This window comes from Macrosteles quadrilineatus, unplaced genomic scaffold (assembly GCF_028750875.1).
Source record: "Macrosteles quadrilineatus isolate MER2022 unplaced genomic scaffold, UCM_ALF_1.0 Scaffold_8__2_contigs__length_117827958, whole genome shotgun sequence".
Lineage (NCBI taxonomy): Eukaryota > Metazoa > Arthropoda > Insecta > Hemiptera > Cicadellidae > Macrosteles > Macrosteles quadrilineatus.
Window position 1 is genome coordinate 70,781,518 of NW_026542601.1, and position 24,918 is coordinate 70,806,435.

General features: G+C 32.3%; 1 protein-coding gene across 1 annotated transcript; it reads right to left on the reverse strand.

Annotated features, from left to right (window-relative positions):
- Window positions 1-9,430: 9,430 nt before the first annotated feature.
- Window positions 9,431-21,303, reverse strand: LOC129001380 (uncharacterized). Its single transcript, XM_054428631.1, has 2 exons — window positions 21,223-21,303; window positions 9,431-10,450 (listed from the first exon to the last, which is right to left on the reverse strand). Exons 1-2 carry the CDS (start codon window positions 21,253-21,255, stop codon window positions 9,563-9,565), a joined length of 921 nt encoding a protein of 306 aa, XP_054284606.1. The 5' UTR covers window positions 21,256-21,303; the 3' UTR covers window positions 9,431-9,562.
- Between the last annotated feature and the right edge of the window lie 3,615 nt (window positions 21,304-24,918).

Sequence of the window (24,918 nt, forward strand, 5' to 3'; positions counted from 1 at the left end):
CCTGTGTAGATGTCACAGCAATTTTTAAAGCTGAAAACAAAGCACCACCTGGCCAAATAAATCATATAGTTTTTTCCAATACTAATAATGTTAAACGCGTATCCATTTTATATCTGTCGTTAGATCCATTCGCTTACCCTCTTATGTTCCCAACCAGAGACTTGGGTTGGGGCCCCTAATTTAAACACACCTAAAACAGAACATATCGTAGAAATAATTTAACAATGCTAGAATAAGAGTAGCAATGGTTAGCGTCAAGAGAGTAATTGAGCTACATTAGGTCAAAAGCTCACTTTACAGTGTGTGGTTGGCATCTACGTGCTCATAGAGTGCACCTGCCTACAGTACATAGAGATAACCAAAGCAGTATGAGAGTGAATGTGAATTTAAATATTGTAGATTACTTTTATATTTTTTACATCATAATATTTTTATATTCTATAATCATAGTCATATAAATTATTTTAGGGTGACCCTTTGATTAAGGTGTTGCTGTTTATGTTTTTTGTTTATTATTTTAATACAAGTTTCAGTTCTTCTCGATTTAGAGCAATGGGTTATCTAGTTCAAATTATTTATTAAAATAAACGGTATCAGCATTCTGACACATACTTTCTCCCATAAGTTTGTCAACAACCTTTATCATGTGTAAGCGGTGAACGTAAATATACGGAAATGGGAATTGTACAATTTTCTTCAGAATTTAAAATACTATAACATACTAAATTTTTATCAAAATCGTTCTAGCCAATTTTGGGAAAATCTGATTTTCCGTTATTTTATGGGGGTTTTTATGGGAAAATAACATAATTTACAATAACTTTTGAACCGTAATTTTTACAGAAATGGGATTGGTACCATTTTGTTCAGAATATAAAGGACTATAACATACTAACTTTTTTATCAAAATCGTTCAGGCCATTTTTGGGAAAATCCTATTTTTCCGTTATTTTATGGGGTTTTATAGAAAAATCCCCATTAAAAATCAAAATTTATAAAAAATGAAAAAACTATCAAAATTGTAAGGACCATTAATAACATACTATGTTAAATCGAAACCGGTTTTTGTCTAAAATCCTATTTTTCGTTATTTTATGGGGTTTTTATGGGAAAATAACATAATTTACCATAACTTTTGAACCGTAATTTTTACAGAAATGGGATTTGTACGATTTTGTTCAGAATTTAAAGGGCTACAACATACTAAATTTTTATCAAAATCGTTCGGGCCATTTTTGAAAAAATCCTACTTTTCCGGTTTTTTATAGGTTTTTATGGGAAAATCCCCAGTAAAAATCAAAATTTCAAAAAAATGAAAAAAACGCCTGGAGATACCATTGAATAGAACCTACATACCAAATTTCATCGAATTCGGACCACAGGTGTAGTCTCTAGCTCTGTACACATCCAGACACACAGACACACAGACACACAGACACACAGACACACACACACACACACACACAGACATCACTTCGAAAACCACTTTTTTGGGTCCAGGGGGACCCAAAACGAATATATCCACTCAAAACTCAAACTCGAAAATTTTGACAAAAACAATACTTTCTCCATATACTATGGTATAGGGGGAGAAAGTAAAAGCAAACAAAGACAAACAACAAACTGTTTTTTACACAAAAGATGTGTTGTACTGGGATATCTATCCGGATAATTTGATTCTGAGTTTGTTTAAATATTACAATAATTTGTTTTACAGTTGAGTTTCGAGTGAATTTGAGTGCAAGCATTGGAGTCAAGCCGTCCAAAGAGGAATAAAAGCCAAGATTGAGTTCGAAAAATATCTAGCGAATGGAACCTTGAGCCGTACGGAATATTTAACCGAACGAGTACTTTTATTGCAATCCATCTCCCCTAGTTTAAGTGAAGAGGAGATCGTATCATTATTGGCAGAGCGATTCGATTCAATCATCCAGGACATTGTTAATGTGCAAAATATCACCACAATAAAAGCCATGGAACGACTTCTACAGAAGGAAGACATTCGAGACGGACCTAAGAAAGTCAAGACAACCATTTCTATATACTATGGATGCTATATTACTATATTGTGATGGATTGTGTGGATACTATATTGTGGATTCTATGTACTATCTGCCCTTAAAATGGATTTGAATGTTAATACAATTGAAATCAATACGCAAATCAACAATAATAATGTTACAGTGAAAGTTTAATTTATGTCATCATGAAGGACAAATATGTCAAATAGTAGTTAATAATTATAGCCATAGGCCAAATAATAATATAAATGATAATTTTCATAATATGATGTACGATGAGTACCATAATAATATAATAATATGAGTATGATAGCACAGCACACAACATCAGTGATCAACAAAGTAATCCACTAAAGGACAGCACATTGGCATTTGAGGAGATTAATAGATATCACCAAACACATCAATAAGTAAACTATTAAATAAAATGCAAAAACATTTTCTCTGAAGAATGAAGATATCTTATTTGGACCAAATCACATATCTGCTTCAAAACGATCATAGAAGAGGAGATGGTAAATGGTGAAGAAGATCTCGGCAACATAAACTCTCAAAATAATGTGTAAATAAAATCCTCTATTCAATCCATGATCATCAGTGTCACAAATTATATTAGAGGAGATTGTCATGAACCTTAATCGCGAGTGTGTGTACCCTTTCCCCATTTCCCAAGTGAAAATTGTGAGAACATATCCTTAACATTGCTTCTATTGCTATTCCCCTTGTGTCAGGTCATGAACTATCTTAACCCTCACTAATTTCCCCATTTATGTTTTGTTCCTGTGTTTATGTAAATTTAGATTAAGAAGTTTCTAATCATCATCATCCAATAATATCAATCATTTAATGTGACTCATAACTAGCTTTAAATATGATTCATACTAATTGATTCATGAATTGCATTTCATATTCGTTCGAAATTTGTCTTTCATTCCATATCATACAAATTTCTGAGGAGATAAATTGTAATATTTCATTTAATTTCATTTATTATTTAGTATTAAGTTTCTTAAAATGTTAACTTTTGTTCATACACCTTTGTTAATAATCACTCCTCAGAAAGGCTGGCCTAATATTCATTTTCCTAATTTATATAATTTCATTAATATGTTCAATTAATCATTAATAATATTCATTCAATAAACAATATATATTATTCAATATTATATATATTATTCAATATTATTATATATATTTTTCTTACAAAGCCCACAACCTAATTATTTATTAAATATGTAAGAGAATTGCAATACATCAAAATTTGTTATAATATTATTTCAAAATTAGTCCTTAAGGAATCAAAATTTAAGAAGCAGTGAAAGTGATCCATGTGTTCAACAATGAATGATGTGAACATTGTAATTGAAAGAGAAGGAAGCCATTGAGAAGTTGAAACTGTTAGAAGAAGGAGTCCAAATTTTACCTAAATCAAATTCATTAATACCATCAAGAAGACCAGTTTATATCAAGTTATATCACAGTAGCCTAAACCTCAAGAGGACTCAACTCCATCATTGTTATCTTTCTTTTAAACTCTTTTAATTCAGTGCTAATTGGACTTACCTTTTGGACAACATCAAAATTAGATTTTTCATTGTTGGGATTAATAAGTTTAACACCTTAATTAGGCCTATTTGGACACTATTAAATTTATTAATTCTTAGCATTCAAGCCAGCACGACACCCTACCCTGAGATACCACATCTAAATTATTTGAACCTTTATTATTCAAACTTATATTTTATTGCATTTTAATTTCAACCCCACACACCATTGTCAATCCTTTCTTTGTAACGTCAAGCCTTTTCTCATTGCATGTTGTTCATTTGTTTAAATAAAACACCTTTTGTAATTCGTATATCTTTGTTAAGTTATTAACTTTAAACATTTGTAGAATAGGCCTAAATAAATATTGTGAGGTGAGTTTACAATATAATGTACTAAATGCATATACAGGGTTAGTAAAAAGCGTGGAGACCCCCTGTTAATTTTTTTAACGGCCCATACTAGAAAAACTCGGCACACCATTATGGCATGTTAAGAAGTACTTTTTGGGCATAACCGCCACTTGGTGTTCATCCCCAAAATGGGGGATTTTGGGGGAAACTCAAAAATTTCAAATACAAAGACCCATCGAGTGACCCCTCATTTTGAAGGTCCTAGTAAAAGAAAACCATCAACGCAAATTAGAGGTCTCTATCTCAGTTCAGTAAAAAATGGCAGCCAATTGAAATTCTCATAAGTTCTCAAACCCAAAATGGGGGATTTTGGGGGAAACTCAAACATTTTAAATGATAAGCCGCATCGAGTGACCCTTCATTTTGAAGGTCATAATAAAAGAAAACTAACAACGCAAACTATAGGGCTCTATGTTAACACAGTAAAATATGGCAGCCAATTGAATATAAAATTGAAAGTTATATCCGATTTCTAAACATTTCAATCAGCTTCCATTTTTTACTGGATTGAGATAGAAACCTCTAGTTTGCGTTGTTAGTTTTCTTTTATCAGGACCTTCAAAATGAAGGGTCACTCGATTGGGCTTATCATTTAAAACTTTTGAGTTTCCCCAAAATCCCCCATTTTGGGTTTGGTAAGCAAGTGGATATTAGGCTTAAAAAGTACTTCATAACATGCCAAAAAGGTGTGTAGAGTTTAGTTTTCCTAGTGTGAGCCGCTACAAAATTTACAGGGGGTCTCCAGACTTGGAAAACTGTAAAGTTAAATTTAACTTCTGAGAATTTCAATTGGCTGCCATTTTTTACTGGATTGAGATAAAGACCTTTAGTTTGTGTTGTTGGTTTTCTTTTACCAGGACCTTCAAAATGAGGGGTCACTCAAAGGGTCTTTGTATTTGAAATTTTTGAGTTTCCCCCAAAATCCCCCATTTTGGGGATGTACACCAAGTGACGGTTATGCCCAAAAAGTACTTCATAACATGTCATAAAGGTGTGCCTAGTTTTAGTTTTTCTAGTATGGGCTGTTAAAAAAATAACAGGGGGTCTCCATACTTTTACAGTGATTACCTAGGCCTGTATAGAAGAACAGTTTTGATAACTATACATAGGCATATTAGACTTGACTGCTTGGCCTGTACGTACTGTTAGTCCAGTCATAACTAAGCTTACCCCTCTGATATGATATTCCTTCTACTTTCACGTGATTAGAAGAATTGGTACAGCCAACAGAACAAAATGTTGACATTTTTATGTCAGGTTATTAATTTACTAACATTGTAATTTAACATTGTAATTGTAACATAGTAATTTACAATCCAATCTAATAGGTTTTACACTAACACAGTTCAGGCTCAACAACTCAAATTAAATGGCGTAGCCTAGTACAGAAGTATGTTTTATATTGGTTTTAATAATTTTGTTGTAGTTTATTATGAATGTATTTGATTTATTCATGATGATAGTCTAGTCAAGATATGAAATAAAACCCATTAACCTTAAAAACATTGTTTTAAAAGAGTTTTTGATGGTTTACATTACCAATAAGTATGTGAAATAATATACTAAAAGTAAAAGTTTAATAAAAATCGGAGTCTCGGAAATCGGAGTTTTTCAATAGTACGTCCAGAAATAAAAAAAAAAATAATAAACCTCATTATTTTTTCCGTAAAGTCTCTTCTTGTCTTCCAAGAAGAGTTTCTTTTTCAATAAATGTAAAGAAAATAATGTTGAGATGCTTTGCTGAAAAAAAAACAAACAATAAAAACAACTTGATGACCTCCGCTCCAGAGATTCTTTTAAGAATTATTGTTCACTGCAACTACTCTACTGGCTGCAAGAATTTGCAACGCTCCTGCAACAAAGTATGGGTTACCCCTTGTATTACAGCTTGTGGACTTTACCAGCTTGGGGAACAATGTGACAATTTGTAAAGTGATCATAACAGTGTAGAACTTGATGAGAATGATGGATTATTATTTTTACAATGCTCTACTACTAACCACAAGAAAGTGTGAATCATACTTATATTAAAAATGTGAAAGTTTGTTTGTCTGAAGTTCAAAAACGCATTAACTACTGGTTGGATTGGGTTTGTTTGAAGTTCAATCACGCATTAACTACTGGTTGGATTGGGTTTGTTTGAAGTTCAAAAACGCATTAACTGGTTGGATTGGGCTGAAATGTGGCTTTATGATTCCCAGATTCCCAATTAATATACAAGCCTATTCTTATCTAAAAAATTCTTTCGGGCTTCACCCCAGTGGCTCTGGAATTTCCCATGTTAACTTTATGAGTATTAATATCTTAAAAAAATTAAAGAATTTATAGATTTAAGTAAATAAAATATGTATGTTAGATTTTAGCTTGTTATCTTTATTTTAAGACCTATTAATGGATTGTTCAAGAAAAAAATACTCATAAATTAAAATATCCCCGCCGCAGAAAACCTGCACACTAAGCAAATTTCCATTTGCCTGATTGAATTTACACTAAAATATCACATTGAAAGTATCACATTTATTCCCTAATTAAATAGCACTAGTTTAACTAGTGCTTAGGTTTGCTACGACAGGGAGGGTAAAAAAGTGTTTTTAGTAAAATGTTAAATAGTTTAGTATGAAACAAATGCATTTTCCAGATTTAATAAAAATATATTCATAAACAGGCTAACTACAACAAGTTTTCTTATTCTCCATAAAAATAACATTGGCATTTTAAATTTACAATTTTTTGGAATTTTCTCCGTAACTATTAGGCGCATGTAACGCTTCAATGTACTAAATTGTTTGTTTTCTTAAGCGCTAAAATGGTTTCGAAATAAATTGCAAAATTTTATGTTTTTAGGGTCAAAAATGGGGAAAACCAATTTTTACCCCATAAAACCCCCCATAAACCCCTGTTCCCCTGGTCCGATCATGCTGGTTCGCGAACTCGTTCAAATAAATGTAGGTTTACACGTTTGTACCAAATTTCATCGAAATCGGATCATTTTTGCTTGAGTTATTGTGCTAACGGACACATTTATTTAGGACACATTTTTATTTAGTTGGAAAATTGTAACGCCTTTAAATGTTATCAATGCAGTTCAAAAAATGAAAAACTCAAAAAGTGATGATGTTTATGGAATGTCAAATAATTTACTGAAAAATATTATTTATAGTTTACATGTACCTCTTGCTAATTGTATAAACTCATTGTTAGAAGCTGGAGTATTCCCAGACTTGTTGAAGGTCTCACGTGTTTGTCCAGTCTATAAGAAGGGTCCAAGAGATAAACCCCAAAGTTATCGTCCTATCTCAGTAATTCCGGTAATTGGTAAATTAATTGAAATCTTGGTCTTTGAACAGGTTAATGAGTATTTTGAGGAGAACAACTTGTTTAATGTATCCCAATTTGGATTTAGAAAGGGAATGTCCACTATTGATGCTCTTGATAATCTAATTCGTCAGATTCATGGGGCATTTGAAAATAGGTTATTTGCTCAGGGCACTTTTTGTGACCTGAGCAAGGCGTTTGATTGTGTTGATTTTAAAATTCTTATAAACAAATTACAAAATTATGGGTTTCGAGGGCCATCTCTACAATTCTTTTCATCTTACCTAAACAATCGTAAACAAATAGTAAGTATTAATGGCAATACGTCTCAAGAAAAGAATGTAAAATGGGGCGTTCCCCAAGGCTCAGTCCTTGGTCCACTTTTATATTTAATTTATTTTAATGACCTTCCATTGGCAGTAAAGAGTCAAACTATTCTTTATGCTGACGATACAACATTTCTTCATGTAAACCCCAACCTAACAGAACTAAAAAATCTTGTCCTTGAAACAAAGCTAAAAGCATCAAATTGGTTTAATGCGAATGGATTTTTGCTTAATGAAGAAAAAACCCAAAACATGATTTTTACACTAAAACAAATCCCCACTATGAGTGATCTAAATAAAAGCACAGCTGTAAAATTTTTGGGCCTTCAAATTGATAATCAACTCACATGGAATGCTCACATAGATTATTTATCTTCAAGATTGTCTCGTGTGGTGCATCTCTTAGATCGTCTGGTAGATCAGGTTCCTAAGAAATATGTAAGGACGGCCTATTTTGCGTACTTCCAGTCAATCATGAGATACGGATTGGTGCTTTGGGGTGGTAGTGGTAGAATAAAAGAAATTTTGATTCTCCAAAAGAGGGCTTTAAGAGCTATGACAGGGACACCCCTGATCATTTCAAACCTCTTTTTATAGATCTGCAAATTCAAACTGCAGTAAATTTGTTCATTTATGATCTGATTGTTTATATATTAAAAAACCCTGAATATCTTCAATTTAATAATCACAGTCACAACACTCGTTTTAAAAATACTGCACTGTTAGAATCCCATCGTCTTAGTAAAACTAGTAATTGCCACATAATTTTATCAATTAAAGTGTATAATTCAGTAAAAAATAATATAAATTTTCATTCAATTAACAAATTTAAGGCTATGTTTTATAATTATCTACTTCAGAACCCTTTTTATAGTCTGGATGATTATTTTAAACTGGGAGAAATTGTCCTTTAGTTTGGTTTTAATTTCAGTTAAGAATGTGAATGGAGTTGAAAGTTAATTGTAATATTTGGCCTGTAAGAGTATTTTGTTGTTTATTTTAAGACTTGGTTTGAAAACTGCAAATAGACTTTGTCAATGATATGTAAATGTATCCTTATGGCAAATAAAGATTGATTGATTGATTGATTGATTGATTTGACCAAAATATTGGACGCCATCTTGAATTTTGGACTTCCGAGACTCCGATGTCATTAGACAATAAAACAATTTAAAGCAATTTTTTTAGGGTTCTCGTACAGATTTACTCGACTATGATGTAATGTATATGCCAAGGCCTTAACAAACACATCTTCATTTTAAAAGGTTATCGTGTGATACTTCAAAGTAATATTTGGACTACTACTAACAGGCATATGTAATGGTAGCATAGGTACGGTAGCTTCATATACAAATTTACCGAAACAGAAAATTATCTAGAAGATTTCCAAATTTGCATATTAGTACAATTTGACCCACACATTTTTTTTTTTATATAAATTGGACCCACATTGTAAAACAGGTTGTTATTTTTGCCTCCCAGTATGATCCCCCAGTATGATGTAAAATGTTCTCAAAGGCAATATCCAATAAATATTGTCTGTCGATTTTGGTCCATTACTGTCAAGAATGTACTGTAGATGGATCGTCAGGCTGTGGTGGACTTAGGAAAGTCAGAATATTATTTTTACTTACTTTTTTATTTGTTTATATCTAGGCTCACTCCGCTCAATTAGCAGACATGAGGCCTCATACCTAGTTTTTTTCAACCAGAAAGAGGTGTATATGTTTATTACCCTTTTCCACACTTTGTATTAACCCCATATATATAGACAGTCTTAAATAGGTATTTGGGAAAGAATTTGCGAATACACGTGTAACTAGCTTTATTATTCAAACAGTTAACAAATATTGTGAATAATAAATTGCACACATCTAAATATAAATAGACTTTTTAACCTCTTTGGCGAAATAAATGTTGAAAAGCTCCAACTGGGTCACTCTTATTTTTTTATCACTTCTTTTTTTAGCTCTTTTTTTATCACTTCTTTTTCTAGCTCTTTTTTTATGCCGGTATAGTACGCCATTAGACGTTCGTTTATCTTTTTGTCTGTAATCTTGATTTTAGCAAACGATTCCCAAGTTCCCGAAAACAACGTTTCTTTTTTCAACTTACTATAAGGTTTGATTTTTATCCCATCAATCTCAACTTCCATCGGTGCCCATTCATAGTTAGGGTCCGTCACTTCTTGGTGAAAAAGAAGGAAGATTGTCTGAGCACACATGACGATGTCTGATTCATGCACGACCATCACCGGATCGTTTTCTTTGTTAACTTTTCGCATCAACATACTGTACTTTAGTTTCTCTTCTGGTGTTCCAGTCCTCCGTCGGTTATTCCAATTTTCCTTGAGTTTTTCCCAAGTTGAGGTTAGCTCATTTGTTAGTTCTTGTTTAAGTAATTCGTGACCACTTAGGCCGATGGATGAATACTGGTATCGTACCAATGCTTTGGTAATTGTTTCTTCTGAATAATGTTTAATGTCTGTTTTCAATCTATTGACAACATCCTGTGCAGTTTGCAGATTTTCAAAACTTTTTGGAAGAAAATCTCTAACGTCATCTGTAATCTCAGGTTTGAGATAGAACATCCAGTTGTAAACCATGAGATCATAAAGCCGTATCATGTCATTTTGTATATCCTTTACCGAATCCATCTCAGTAAGTGCTTTTATGTAAAAATCCAAGTAATCCATGATCCATGAAGAAATTTCGCTCCGAAGTTCATCTTCAGTATATGGTTGTTCTTGGGACAGAATCTTCTTCATGAGCTTGTCCAGACTACCGGTACTTCTTTTCCATGGTTTGGCTTGATTGGCGAGTGGAAGCACCTGAGGAAGCAAAATCAATTTGTAAATCGGTTCACTTATAACAACTATTACATTATTTTAGTAACAAAAATTTTGATCTTTAATTGACAACCAAAATTAGCTTAATAATTTTAATCATTATGATATACTAGCAGAGTACCCGTCCTTCGTACGGGGTTGGCGTTTAAGTATAAAATTCTTATTGTATTTATACTAGTGCTTTGCGTTTGCAATGGGAGAGGACACGGTTGAAGAAAATATGGTTCTTTTAATTTACGGTTAACTATAGTATAGCACATCTACCACGGCTATAATGTTAGGTCAACCACTGCACCTAACAAAAGAAAAAAGTAAAGTTCTCATTGTGTATCACACCTTTTTGTTTATGCTTGGTTCACATTAGCTGTTGTCATAAATGCAATAAATGGTATCAGCAATCTGACACATACTTCCTCCCATTAGCTTCCAACAACCTTTATCATGGGTGTGGTGTTATTAATTAACCATATGTTTTATGTTTAAAAGACCAGATGAACTGATTATTTATTGTTATTATTTACCTTTTGTTTTGAGATGAGTTGTTGAAATCTATAAGTATAAAAGACGATGTTTGTATATATAAGTAGATAGTAATATGCCGATCCTAAACCAAAAAAGGGTGAATTAAATAATTTAATGAAATTTGTTGTTTTTCAATACTATGTTAAATTTTTGCCTCTTTTAGGTTAATTTCTAACATTTTTATATTTTTCTAGAAAAAGTATATAACTTTGATGAAATTTTCATGAATATGTTTATATTTTCCATAAAATTGACTACAAAACAAAATGTTTTTAAAAAAAGTAAAATTATTTAAATTTTATAACTTTTTTCTAATTTATATAATATTTTTTTTTAATAGTATCATATTACTTCTAGACCAAAAAAGAAAGACTTCAATAGTTGAATAAAACTTGTTGTTTTCAAGACTAATATGTTAAAATTTTGTTTCTTTTCGATTAATTTTGAACATTTTTATAATTTTCAAGAAAAAACTTAAAATATTTATGGAATCTTTATACCTTAATTCCTATAAAATTGACTACAAAATGAAGGAGTTTGTAAATAATTTAATATATTTTTTGTTTAAACGATATTTTATTAAAGAATTCCCCCTTATTAAATGGAAAAGAAATGCTCAAGATGTAAATTATATAAAAATAAATCCGAATTTTCTAATGATATATCCACTAAAGATGGTTTATAATATTGTTGTAAGGAATGTCATAAATTATATAGAAAAGAATTATATGATAATATTGAAGTAGAAGGAAATACCCCCGCCACAGCAAACTTGCAGACTAAGCAAATTTCTATTTGCCTGATTGGATTTAGACTAAAATGTCTCCTTAAAAATATCACATTTATTCCCTATTTAAATAGAATCAGTTTAACACATACTTAGGTTTGCTGCAACAGGGAGGGTAAAAGTGTTTTTTTTATGTAAAATGTTAATAGTTAGTAAGAAATAAAAACATTTTCCAAATTTGGGCAAAATATGTTAATAAACAAGCACACTACAACAGTTTACTTATTCTCCATAAGAATAACATGGGAATTTTTAATTAACAATTTTTGGGAATTTTCTCCGTAACCATTAGGCGCATTATAACGCTTCAATATACTAAATTATTTGTTTTTTAAGCTCTACAAAATAGTTTGGAAAGAAATTTCAAAATTTTATGTTTTTAGGGTCAAAAATAGGAAAAACCCATTTTTACCCCATAAAAGCCCCGATAAACCCCTGTTCCCATGGTCCGATCATGCTGGTTCGCGAACTCGTTCGAATAAACGTAGGTTTACACGTTTGTACCAAATTTCATCAAAATCGGATCATTTTTGCTCGAGTTATCGCGCTAACGGACACATATATATATATAAATATATAAATATATATATAAATATATATATATATGTATATATATATATATTGTGTTTCAAAGGGTTATATATATATATTAGGCTAAATAGTGAAATAAAATTAAGTAACTCATAATATAATGGTGTCAGTTCAATCAGTTCCTGAGTATTCTCACATATGCCAAGCGAGTATACTGAGCTTAGTAGTCATTTTTCAGTTTATCACATTTTACGTAAGCAGTTAAAACCCCCAAAGTTTACAATATATATACAGTATAGTGATTACATTACATAATCTACTACATCTACCCAAGTGATTACTATACATACAACTATTATAAAATGCTATTATATATACATACATGTAGTAATCCATCCATCTACTTATATGTATAAATCATCTTTCAAAGATTTGTCCTACTAAATCTTGAGTTCGACTGGACCGATTTTATTAATTAATGGGTCGTTTGAAAGCTTAGTTAGTGCAGTTTTGCAAATAATTATGAAAGTTTATTTTTGTTATGATTTATGGTAAAGAAATAAAAAAAAAAACATGATTTACATAAGAAATATATTGAAAACGGGGTTTCACATTTTTTATTTGGATGCAACATTTTGCTGCCTTTTTTGAGTAATTTTCAAGAAATGCATATTTTGTAGGACATTTTATAATTTTTCAGAATATCACCTTCAATTCCCTCACAATTTTAAAGTTATTTGTAAAAAAGCTAAGCAACATCTGAATTTATAGTAATGAGAAAATACTGTGTTTAAGATAGTTTTGTTAAACTTTTTACAACTAAATCTACAGTTCCATTGGATCGATTTCATTAATTAATGGGTCGATGGAAAGCCTAATTCGTTTAGAACTGCAAATCATTATGAAAGTCCGGGTTTTTCAAAGATTTAAAGCAGTAATGGGTTTGCCGGTATGCATAATCTAATCATATGAAACATGTGTTAAAAATTTTACTTACGACCTTTTTTAAACTAGCCGTTTCAGTTCAGTTCTTAGAATTGAAAAGGTTCACTTTACATAATTGTTTACATGCTTAACAGCATTATTTTTGTTACTTAACAACACGGATAGCGGACCAATGAGGTTCAAGGATTGAGAGAAAAGAAGTAGAATGTAATGCTTCGAACTTCAACTAATCAGCTGTTCAGGCCAATTAAATTGTTGAGTGGTGCAATTAATTAGTGTCTGGTACAATGTGATCGTTGGGTACAATGATTTGTTGCATCACTGTCCGTGGCAACGAGAGGTTATAAAGGGAACATAGCCTATCTTGGAAGTTATGAGTAGTGATTGTTAGTAATTAAAACACTGTTGTAGGTAAAGTTAGTAGGGTACGCAACTCGGAGTAATAGTCTTGACGACACTCTTAGAAGTTTTTAATGGCTCGTTCCTCAATTTTCTAATAGTGTCGTTAACCTTTACGCTATCGTTTCGTAAACTACTATTACAGCTGATTGTTGTACGGTGGGGCACACGGAAGATTTCTCAGGTGCCGTTTGACGTCACTAACTGCTGACGTCACTAACTGCTGCGTCTGAAGAAACAGACAATTTTATAATTTTCTATTATTAAATTAAACTGTCATAACCTAACCAAACGTGCTGATAATGGAAAAATTGAATAAAGGTTTACTAATCTAAAAAATAGTTTTGTTCATAAAATAAAATTATAATTGCCTTAAATTCAATTTTACAATTTTTTAATTATAAAATTAAACTGTCATAACTTAACCAAACCAACCAAACTTGCTGATATGAAAAAAATGTTGATAAAATGTTAGTGCCGCCGGCGGGATTCGAACCCGGGACATTCGGATTATCAGCCCGCAACGCTATCCAATGCACCACCGAAGCTGATGGCTTCAAAACCGTATCGTTGCGGTATTGGTGTTCCCTCAAAGTGACGTCAGCAGTTAGTGACGTCAAACGGCATCTGAGAAATCTTCCGTGTGCCGTTTCGATTGTCGGTTTGCTAGTTAATTGATTTTCTTTGTTTACATGTTATTGATCATGATTTGCATTTGTGGTTAACGTGTGTTTCTTAATTCATATGCTTAATCTGTACCATTAATATATGTGAGTAAAGTGGTGTATGGATTTCATAACCATTATGTTTCTAGAGACCGTTTTATTTAACCACAACGGGCTCTGTTGCCAGTATATACATATTATATAGTAAGCCAGAGGTAAAGGGGCTTGAGTAAAATTAAAGAATTAAAGGTAAAACATAATTTCATGAAGCATCAATAATATTATAAAGGGATTGATTTTATTGCAATATTAAGGTATATTGTTAGAGATGTATGAACCCACTGCCATCAAATACAGAGTGTTTCCGAATTGTCTGGACATATTTTGTGGACTTGTTCCCTGGGCTAAGACAAACATAAAACACCGTATAAGTATGGGTCTAAAGTGCCTAGATTTCTGCCTGTCGGTCTGTTTGTAATTTTTATAAATTATTTTATATCTTGGGCATTTTTCAGTATAGAGATTTGAAATTTGGTATGAATGTGTAGTTCTAAAAGTAAAAAGGACTGTGCAAATTTCGTTCAAGATAGAGATTTGAAATTTGGTATGAATGTGTAGTTCTAAAAGTAAAAAGGACTGTGAAAATTTCGTTCTAATATCTCAAGCTATTTCAATATGGCGGCCATTTAAAATCTGTAATGCCAAATTTCATGAAAACCGTAAATATTAAGAAAATCTTTTACCTTAGCGAAAAGATAGAGAATTTTAATACAAATCAAATGAGGCCTTGTTTGTAAAAATCGGATGAAAAATAACCGAGTTATAAGGTTTTTTCTACATTCGGTTACGCAATTTAATAGGACTACCTTAAAAGGACTACTTTAATAGGCTTGAGATATTGGAACGAAATTTGCACAGTCCTTTTTACTTTTAGAACTACACATTCATACCAAATTTCAAATCTCTATACTGAAAAATGCCCAAGATATAAAATAATTTATAAAAATTACAAACAGACCGACAGACAGAAAAATCTCTAGGCACTTTAGACCCATACTTATACGGTGTTTTATGTTTGTCTTAGCCCAGGGAACAAGTTCACAAAATATGTCCAGACAATTCGGAAACACCCTGTATAAATAAGGTTTTGAAAGTAAGTTGGTCCACACTTTAAAAGTAGGTTTTTCTTTTCAAATTGAATTCTAGAGTTGCAGTATTTTTGAACACACTTCTACGCTGTAATGGCTTGCCTAGGAAATTGTAACCCGTTATATAATATAAAGAAAATTATTATACTAAACTAAGTAGTAAAATTAAGTTTTGTTTTTAAAATTAATAATATATGTGGAATTATTTCATACAGCACCAAAACATTTACAGCTAAAGAACAGAATAGGTAATTATTTTCTTCAGCTTCCTCTTCTTGTTGTGAAGCACGGGTATAGCAGCTAGTAAATTTTTACCCTACGACAAAGTTATTAGTTTTGATTCTGCTTCGCGGTTAGATGCAAATACACAAGAGATTATAAAAAAACAATGAGTTCGATTGTATTTTTTGTGTGTACGTTAATCCGTCGTAAGTGTGTGTAGTTGTTCTTTACAGTAGATTTAAAAAAACCAAATTATTCTCTTAATTGTTCTTGTACTATTGCGAATCACGGGCAGAGCAACCATTTTTGTAAAGACGTAGTATTTTTTAAAATAATTTAACATAGGTACTTGCATTGTTGTGATTGTTCATTTCACTGTGATTGCTTAAACCACGCAGTTTTAGGAATGAACGAATAAAACAAACTGAATCTGCAGCGGAACACGGTCCACGTCATACGTAGACGTGGCTCCGGGGGGTCCGCGGAATTGGCTAACTCTGGAACTCGCTAACCCCATGTTAAAAGCCCTATCTTCAAATTTGGTCGATGAGAGGAACTCGCTAACTTGTTAGGTTTCGGAATTGGCTAACTCCGGAACCCGCTAACCCGGCTCTAGAGCCGGGTTAGCGAATTCCGTCCTCGTACGGAAGTCGCTAACTCGGTCCCTCGGCGGAACTCGCTAACTCCCAATCAGAAGCCTCGCGGGCTGTCCAATGGGAGCCAAGCACGAATATTTTTGGCCAGTGTTGCCGAAAGTGTAGTACCTATATAGTATCGGTACCACAATGTCGTATCCTACGATTAATTAGGAGTAAGAGCTGCGTAGTTGATCAAATAAATATATTTATAAGTATATTTAACATTATTCTCATGATTATTAGGGTGGAAAATGCTTTATAGTCTTACCATAGACTAACCAACACAAGTAAACTTTATATACCATTGTAAACTTTGAAGCTCGTTTTTCGTGTCTAGTTCATGTCCGGTGACACTGATCGCTAGTGTCGACAAAATTGTGTTTCTATTATTTCTATAGTTAACTTCATAATTTTCTCTTTACTGTTTGGTTATATAAATAGGGGACGTGTTATTAGTTGTGACTAGAACGTTTTATTTGGTTAATCGAGGTTTTAAATGACCGGAAACAAGAAACAATTGTAAACAAAACACGACCTCTAAAGACTAAGATAGTGCGCCGGACGCAGAATTTTTATTTCAGGATCAGTGTTGCCTACAGTATTATTTTGAGGCTTCTGATTGGCTGAGGGAGCATCATTACAGCGACGATTCGAATGATGCCAACGACCTCGGTGGTGTAGTGGATAGAGTGCTGGGCTGATAATCCGAAGGACCCGGGTTCGGATCCCACCCGTAGCACTATTTTTTGTACTGGATTTTTTCATTATCAACAAGTTTGGTTGGTTTGGTTAGGTTATGACGGTTTAATTTTATAATTAAAACATTATGAAAATGAATTTGACCCATTTATAGTTTTAGCTTTTTCTTTTAAGCCTTCGTTTGATTTTTCATTATTAGCAAGTCTGGTCAGTTTGGTTAGGTTATGATAGTTTAATTTTAGAATAAAAAATAGGATTTGAGGCATTTATAATTTTATTTTATGAACAGAACTATTTTTTCGATTAATAAACCTTCATTAGATTTTTTCATTGTCAGCACGTTTGGTTAGGTTATGACGGTTTAATTTCATAATAAAAAATATAAAATTGAATTTGAGGCATTTATAATTTTATTCTATGAACAAAAATAATTTTTCAATTACTAAACCTTCGTTATAGTCAATCAGAAGCCTCTAAATGACACTGTTGGCAAAATTAATCCTGAAAAACAAATTGTGCGTACCGGACAGAACTAACAATAAAACTGTCTTCAGCTGATCCATAAGGATGAGAAATGTACTAATATAAGGGAGTAACGTATGATTTATATTTGGGCTTCTTACTTAAATAGTAGCTAATTGGTATGCAAAAAGATAAAATGTACATTTAATTTGTATCTTTTATACGTGTTATGAAATATCTATTTTCGTAGTTCGCCATTTGTTTCTTTTATTCGAATAAATACAGTTTTTTGAACTTCTGCAAATAAATTACTGAGTTCGTATATTATATACACTGGGCTTGTAACCTTGAATCATAAAATTGAATTATAAATCATGATAAAATTTACACGTTAAACGTCAGTAGGCCTACATAAATACATTGCAGTATTATGTATTTTTAAATAGATCTATTGAATTTAAATAAATATTTATCGATACAATATTATAAAGTGGTAGGCCTAATTTATTCATAGATTGCATTAACAATAAGTCTATATGCATAAATACAACTTGTAAATTTCTTTTATCGTAGGCTATTAGTGTAGAACCCGGGTCATCCTCTTAATTTTGTTTAATTAATATTAATTTTACGTCTATCAGTAGGCCTACTTTTTAAAAGTCTGGAGGTTTTCTCCTCTAAATCGACCCAGGCGTTCTTGTTTGTTACAATTTATTTATTTATTTATTTATTTATTTCCTCTCAACGGTTACACCATTTTACAGCGAATATATGGTATGTTACATGTTGTATCTAATAAGCTACAAAATATTGAGCAACAGTAACTATTCTAGTAATAAATATACAATAAATAACAAATAATATAACAATAACAAAAGCATAAAGAGATTTAAACACATTAACAATAATAGTATCAACAATTTTGACTAGATCAAGTAAGTGTGTAATTCTTATGAATGGTGGTCATAGCTAAAATTACTTGATCTTATCCAAAAACAAAGCTATTGTCTATTGAGTAGCTCAGTACCGGGGAACGGTGAACCGAGCAAAGGCTTGGTATAGTTTATTTCGATTGTGAAAGCAATATAAAGGAAACCCAACACTCAAATCAGGAAAATCCGTCAATTCGTTGATTAAGAATCGTGAATTAAAATAGCCCTGTCACGTTTTATTATATGAATGATCTTCTCCTATTATTTACTAGTGGTGCTTAGGTGTACAATCTAAAAACTGTTTTAAAACATGTAACATTATTACTAAAAAATTCAACACATTTTAGAATTAGGCAACTATTTACTAGTAGGCCTACAATGCTTTGGTTTAAACTATTAGGCCTAGATAAAAGCTTAGTCTATGACATATTTGTACACCTAAGTTGGACGGTTCAACGACGAACATTTTATTTTAAATCTATGAATTAGTTATGAAAGTTACGATGGTTGATGACTGTATCAATGAATGGTTTTGGTTTATTACGACATTACGATTAAATTTGTTTTCCGTGTTTGAGAACTAGCGTGTATTTTAGCTTAATTTTGTAGAGGTTTAATCATTTAGTACCTTTTCAATATTTTTCATATTCTATTATTTTCTTTTATAAGTATGGCATTTATATTTAAGATCGAAATCATAAACATTTAACTGGCCATTGTACAGTTAAATAAAAAAAGCACTTTTTCATGATTTTTTAATAATTGTCTTTGAATTAGGCTTTGGGCTAGTTTCTGTTAAAAGTGAAATTTATAACAAAAACAATAACATTTACTGTATCTTCATTGACACTGATATTTTGAAATACGGTAATGTACGATTATTTAGTCGTGCAAGGTTGGCAACGCTCCGTGCAGTGGGCGCGGCCGGGTTAGCGACTTCCAGAGTTAGCGAATTCCGCCGCGAGACAAAATCGAGTTAGTGGGTTCCGGAGTTAGCCAATTCCTGACTGAGACGGTTAGCCAGTTCCAGAGTTAGCCAGTTCCGACACACGACCGAGTTAGCGAGCTCCTGAGTTAGCCAATTCCTACGTCTCGCTCCGGGACGTGGCTGGCTGGTTGTCGACGCACGTAATTCAACAGATAAAATGGTCAACTGCCGATGAAGAAAGAAGTCTGTGATAGCTTGCCCTACGACTGCCGTCCCGTCGAGGAATGTCACGGTACATGGAAAGAAGCCACAGAACTGCTATGTTCTTTTCTGACGAACATTAATTCATCCAGGAGCGTAGCGTATAAAATGTCTACAATTACCGGAGTCAACGCAATTAGTACTTTATGGAGTTACTTTAATGGAAGTGACTGGAGGATTCATTTTGATATATGATAAAATTGTATTCTAATTCTCGAGGGATTTGATTTTCAAAGTCAGTTCCGCTTCCACGTCGCGGAGTAACCACTACATAAGCTGTATTACCAATCAAAAACTTTCTCACATATCCTTCTCAACAACATTTATTGTAAGCGGGTTTAACTATGATATTTTATGGGCAAAACCACAAAAGTTGCAATAACTTTTGAGCCATAATTTGTACAGCAATGGGATTGTACCATTTTGTTTTGAATTATAAGAACCATAACATACAAAAGTTTAAGTATAAAATCATATGAGACTCGCTTGAAATATTTAAATATATTCTATTCTAATTTTCATATTAATTTAGGCCAATATTGCTTTTATTTGATTATTTCTGTATTTTTTGTAAACCAACAGAATTTAAATAATATACTGTACTGAATAGGTAATTATTTATGTTACAGTATAGCATTTTTATGTTCTTTTTACAGCAGGGTGCCAGCCAATCAGGCGGTTTCAAAACCCATTGTTTTTCGTATATACGATTTGTACAAATGAATTAATTGTGAAAAATAATTAATAATTAGTTGTGAAAGTTTTTTTAAATCAAATTCTTCCGCTAAGTAACAATAACTTTCGAACCGAAGTTTTTAGCGCAATGGGGGCTGTACCGTTTTGGTTAGAATTAAATGGATTACAACAAACTAAATTCTAATCAAAGTAGTTCAGGTCATTTTTGTTAACATTAAATTTTTCCGTTTTAATGTGGTTTCATGGGAAAATATCCCATACAAAAATCACAATTAAAAATATTTTTTTTTTATAAAATTAAGAAAACGCCTGGGGATACCACAAATGGTACCCACATACCTAATTTCATCAAAATCGGACAACAGGCGTGGTCTGTAGCTATGTACACATTTACATGTACACATTTACACACACAGACATACACATCACTTCAAAAAACTTTTTTTGTTCAGGGGAACCCAAAACGGATATATTCACCCAAAACTCAAACTCAAACATTTTGGTGAAAACAATACTGCACTTTCTCTATACTATTTATAGGAGGAGGACGTAAAAATCATACTGCTTCTTCCCAAATATTGTAAAAGAACTGGTATATGCAAAACATGCTAAGCTAAAGTCAATTAAACTGCATTTACTTATTATAACGTCACATTGGATTAAACGTAATTTTAATGGAATTGTTCGCATTGCTTAAACTCCACATCTAAGAATAAGTTTTTGGTCCTTTAAAAACACAATTTTGTTTGTTAATGTTCTTTACTTTCATTATTCAAGTTTTGAAAATAAAAGTACACAATTTCATGGTAATCAGTTGAGTAGTCGATGCTTGACAGAGTAAGAAACTAACATACAAACACTAGAATTTACAAAATAATACCTATTGTTCATAAATATACTATAACTTAACAATACTCACCAGAACACACAAAATTACAGTTTTCAAATTCATAGTGCTTGACGACTGAAGTTTCTCGAATGTTACATGGATCACTTGCCATCGACGAGGTAAATAATTGTCACCATACATTGTAAATAGTCCCAGTTGCTGTTAGATTGATGGGGTAATAAATTGTTGTCGAGTGTAAGAGTAATACTAAAATTCATGTAGGCAACAGACCAGGTCTGTTTTATTGGATAGTTTGTGTTTTAGTTTAGTTATATTATTTGATAAGACAGCTTGTAGAAAGACTATGTTTTTGGCAGTTACTGTACTTTTGGACGTCGTGGCACTTGGACGTCGTGCAACAACTAAAAAATTATGTTTTGGACGTCGTGGCACTGGAAAAATATTATTGGACGTCATGAAACAGCGCATTGTAGAATTGTAAAGAAGTATCATTTGCACCACGTCCAAAGCCTCTGCCAGTTGCACGACGTCCAAGTGCCACGACGTCCAATCAATATTTGACTGTTGCACGACGTCCAAGTGCCACGACGTCCAAAGTGCCTGCACACAGTGAACACTGTTTGCCGACCTCAGTGCTTACAGTTCGCATTGCAATTATTGAAATATTAGTTTTGAAGGCAACTAGGCCTAGCCAACTGTTTGAAAGTTTGTTGTCAACCGCTTCGTCTTCGATTCATGTTTAAATTATTCAATATTCAATTGTTCTAATTGAACTAATTATTGCATTAGCTTAAATTTTTTATATGTAAAATAAATACTATGTCACCGTAAAATGTAATGATGCAGTATTTCTGTTGTTATGATTGTATAATTGATTTATACAAAATAGAGCTATGTCATAGAAACGAAATAAATAAATGACTACATTATTCACTATATTGTATGATTAATACATTAAATTAATCACTAGCCCAAAAGTAAATATGGTAGGTTTAATGTGAGTAGTGGTAGAATTCTAAGTACTGCAGTAGAATAGAATTTTTATACTATATCAATTGGTAGCAAATTTACTCGTAAGATAAAATGTATGTAGGTAAAATGTTGAAGTACGTTATATAACAGCTGTAAGACTTCCCATTTAAGTACCGGTATCATTGATATTGTATAACTTCCATTGAACAGAAATGAGATAAGTAGATATTGATATACAGATATATGAATTTTCATACACTTATAATATGACGAATTCAAAAAAGGTTTATCCGTCAAATGTGCTAAATATTATGTAAACTATCACTTATCAACTTTTTAAGCTATAATGATGTTACTACAATGGTCAAAAATGTTTCCTGTGAAACATATATTTTTAAACTAAAAGAAGGTTTTCTTTTAGTACAAACCTTGCTCTATTAGTGCATACGAAAAATAATTTCACTATTTTACGAGATCAATGTTTGACAACAAATGGTTGAAGCGGATATTCAGAGAGTGTCTCCAGCTGATGCAGTAATAAATACGTATTTTAGCCATAGCACAGACAATACATAATACTATAATAGTAATCTATCTATCTATACTATTATAAAGAAGAGGTGGTGTCTGTGTGTGTGTGTGTGTCTGTGTGTTTGTATGAGATAGCCTAATCTCAAAAAGTACTGAACCGACTGGGCTCAAATTGCACGTAAATGAAGCTACAGCTCCGAGGATACATTATACAACTATTCCCTCTTCGTTATTAGGGCTCTGCCCCGAGGGCTTTCAAAAATTTGAGATGAGAGATTTTAAAATATTGATTGGTGGTATCCATGGTAACAAGAGCAAACCTACATAATTTGAAAATGTAAACAACCAGAACTAACTGTCAAATGAATTTTGATTTCACAATTCCACACAGCTGGTTCAAACATATTAAATAATGCACGAATGTCAGAAAAGAGAGGGTAAGGATTATAAATTTTAAATAATGATGTTAATAGTCCGAATGTAAACATTATTTTACATTACTTAAATGTGGCTGTCAAAACACATGTTAATGTAATTTCATTAGTACTAGAGGTCGTCCAGTGGTCGAATCTCGACCAAAAATTTGTAATGTGCAGACTTCTCTATTTTCACCCCACACTGTAAATAAAACATGTGATTGGAGTTTCTTCAATTTGTTTTGATTTTCTGTTTATATTTCGTTGTTATTTCGTCACCAGCATGGAAACCCATAAAGCTCATGTGAATTTTTTTCAAATTCATTTCTTGTGCTTATTTCTGAGCCTATTTTAATTTTAAAGGGATTCTGCACACCTACAGAAAAATATCTTTCTAACAGTATGCGAAGATTTTTCCTGCGATGCCCACAAGCTGAGAAAAAGGTTTTAAAGAAACATGCTTGCCTATTAATATATAGATATGATTCTTTCTGTTACTTCATTTGTTTATGTTTATGATCTACTAGCTGTACCCGCGGGCTTTGCCCCGTTTAACTTCACAAGTGAGCTCGTTCGCATGGCTCAATCACGTCCTGGTTGAAGTACGTTCGCTACGCTCACTCACCTTTAGGTTGGAGCTCGTTCGCTGCGCTAACTCGCTTCCAGGTTGAAGTTCGTTCGCTACGCTCACTCACCTTTTGGTTGCAAATTAAATGAATGATTAAATGAATTTATTTATTTCCATTGAGAACAAACTTATTACATGCGTTTTGGCTGTAGTCAAAATTTAAAAAATAATAGTGCTGCACCCTGTTGGTAATCCTTGTAACTTTAATGCTATTAAACATCATAGAACAGAACCAACTTGTTTAATTGAAACAGCTGTTAAGAAATTCTTTTTGAATATGAAAAATCATAAGGTTATCATGGGAAACTCCAGAGCCACTTGGGCGGAGCCCGAAAGCCCGATCAGAATAAAAACTACTTAGTTTTCCTATTTAATGCCCAAAGAATCGGTGTGAGTGAGTGAGTGAGTCACAGTCAGTTAGGGCTTTGCCTTTTATATATTTAGATTATACTGAGTCTGTTCTATTTTTGTGAAATGCTGTAATAATATTTTACTGGGAATAATTCTTTTTAAAAGAAATCATTCATCATGGATTTAGGAAATAATTAGGATTCAATAATCATTGCCCTATCAACCTAGGCCCTTTTTCTGAGTGTTATGAGGTTTATGTTTTGATTTATTTATGTGTAAACCGTAATATAATCCCCCTCCCACAGCAAATCTGTAGACTGAATTTCCATTTGCCTGATTATATAATTTCACTAAAACATGTTAGAAAATTACCCTATTTTCCATATTTATTTATATTTTCCTATTTTTTATATTTGTCGGTTTGTAACTATTGTGATAGCTTTTTGTTTACAGTGCAAACCATGGATGTATGGATGGATGGATGGATGTTTGTGACAAGCAAACGCGAAAAAAACTAAACCGACAAGGTTGAAATTTGGTATGATGATAGATGAAATCTCCGATTAACATATTCTTACCTCAAAAATTCTTTCAGTCTCCGCCCCGGTGGCTCTGGCTCTGGACTTTCTCATGTTAACCTTATGAGTATTCATATTTAAAGAAATTAAAGAGTTTTGTCAGCCGTTTCCAACTGTACAAGTTGGTTCTATGATATTAAACAGCATTAAAAAGTTATAAGGCTTACCAAACAGGGTGCAGCACTATTATGTTGTTTGTTTGCATTAATGACCAGTTGACCACAGCTAATTTGAACCAACTAGCAAAAATAAGTTGTGGTACACAATGAGAACTTTACTTTTTTCCATG

What these genes read in the sequence shown, in the direction of transcription:
- LOC129001380 (XM_054428631.1), bottom strand. Translation starts at nt 21,255, where the DNA reads ATGAATTTGAAAACTGTAATTTTGTGTGTTCTG. An exon ending in CTGTAATTTTGTGTGTTCTG is followed by an intron (nt 10,451 to 21,222) that starts GTGAGTATTGTT and finishes TTGCTTCCTCAG; the next exon opens with GTGCTTCCACTCGCCAATCA.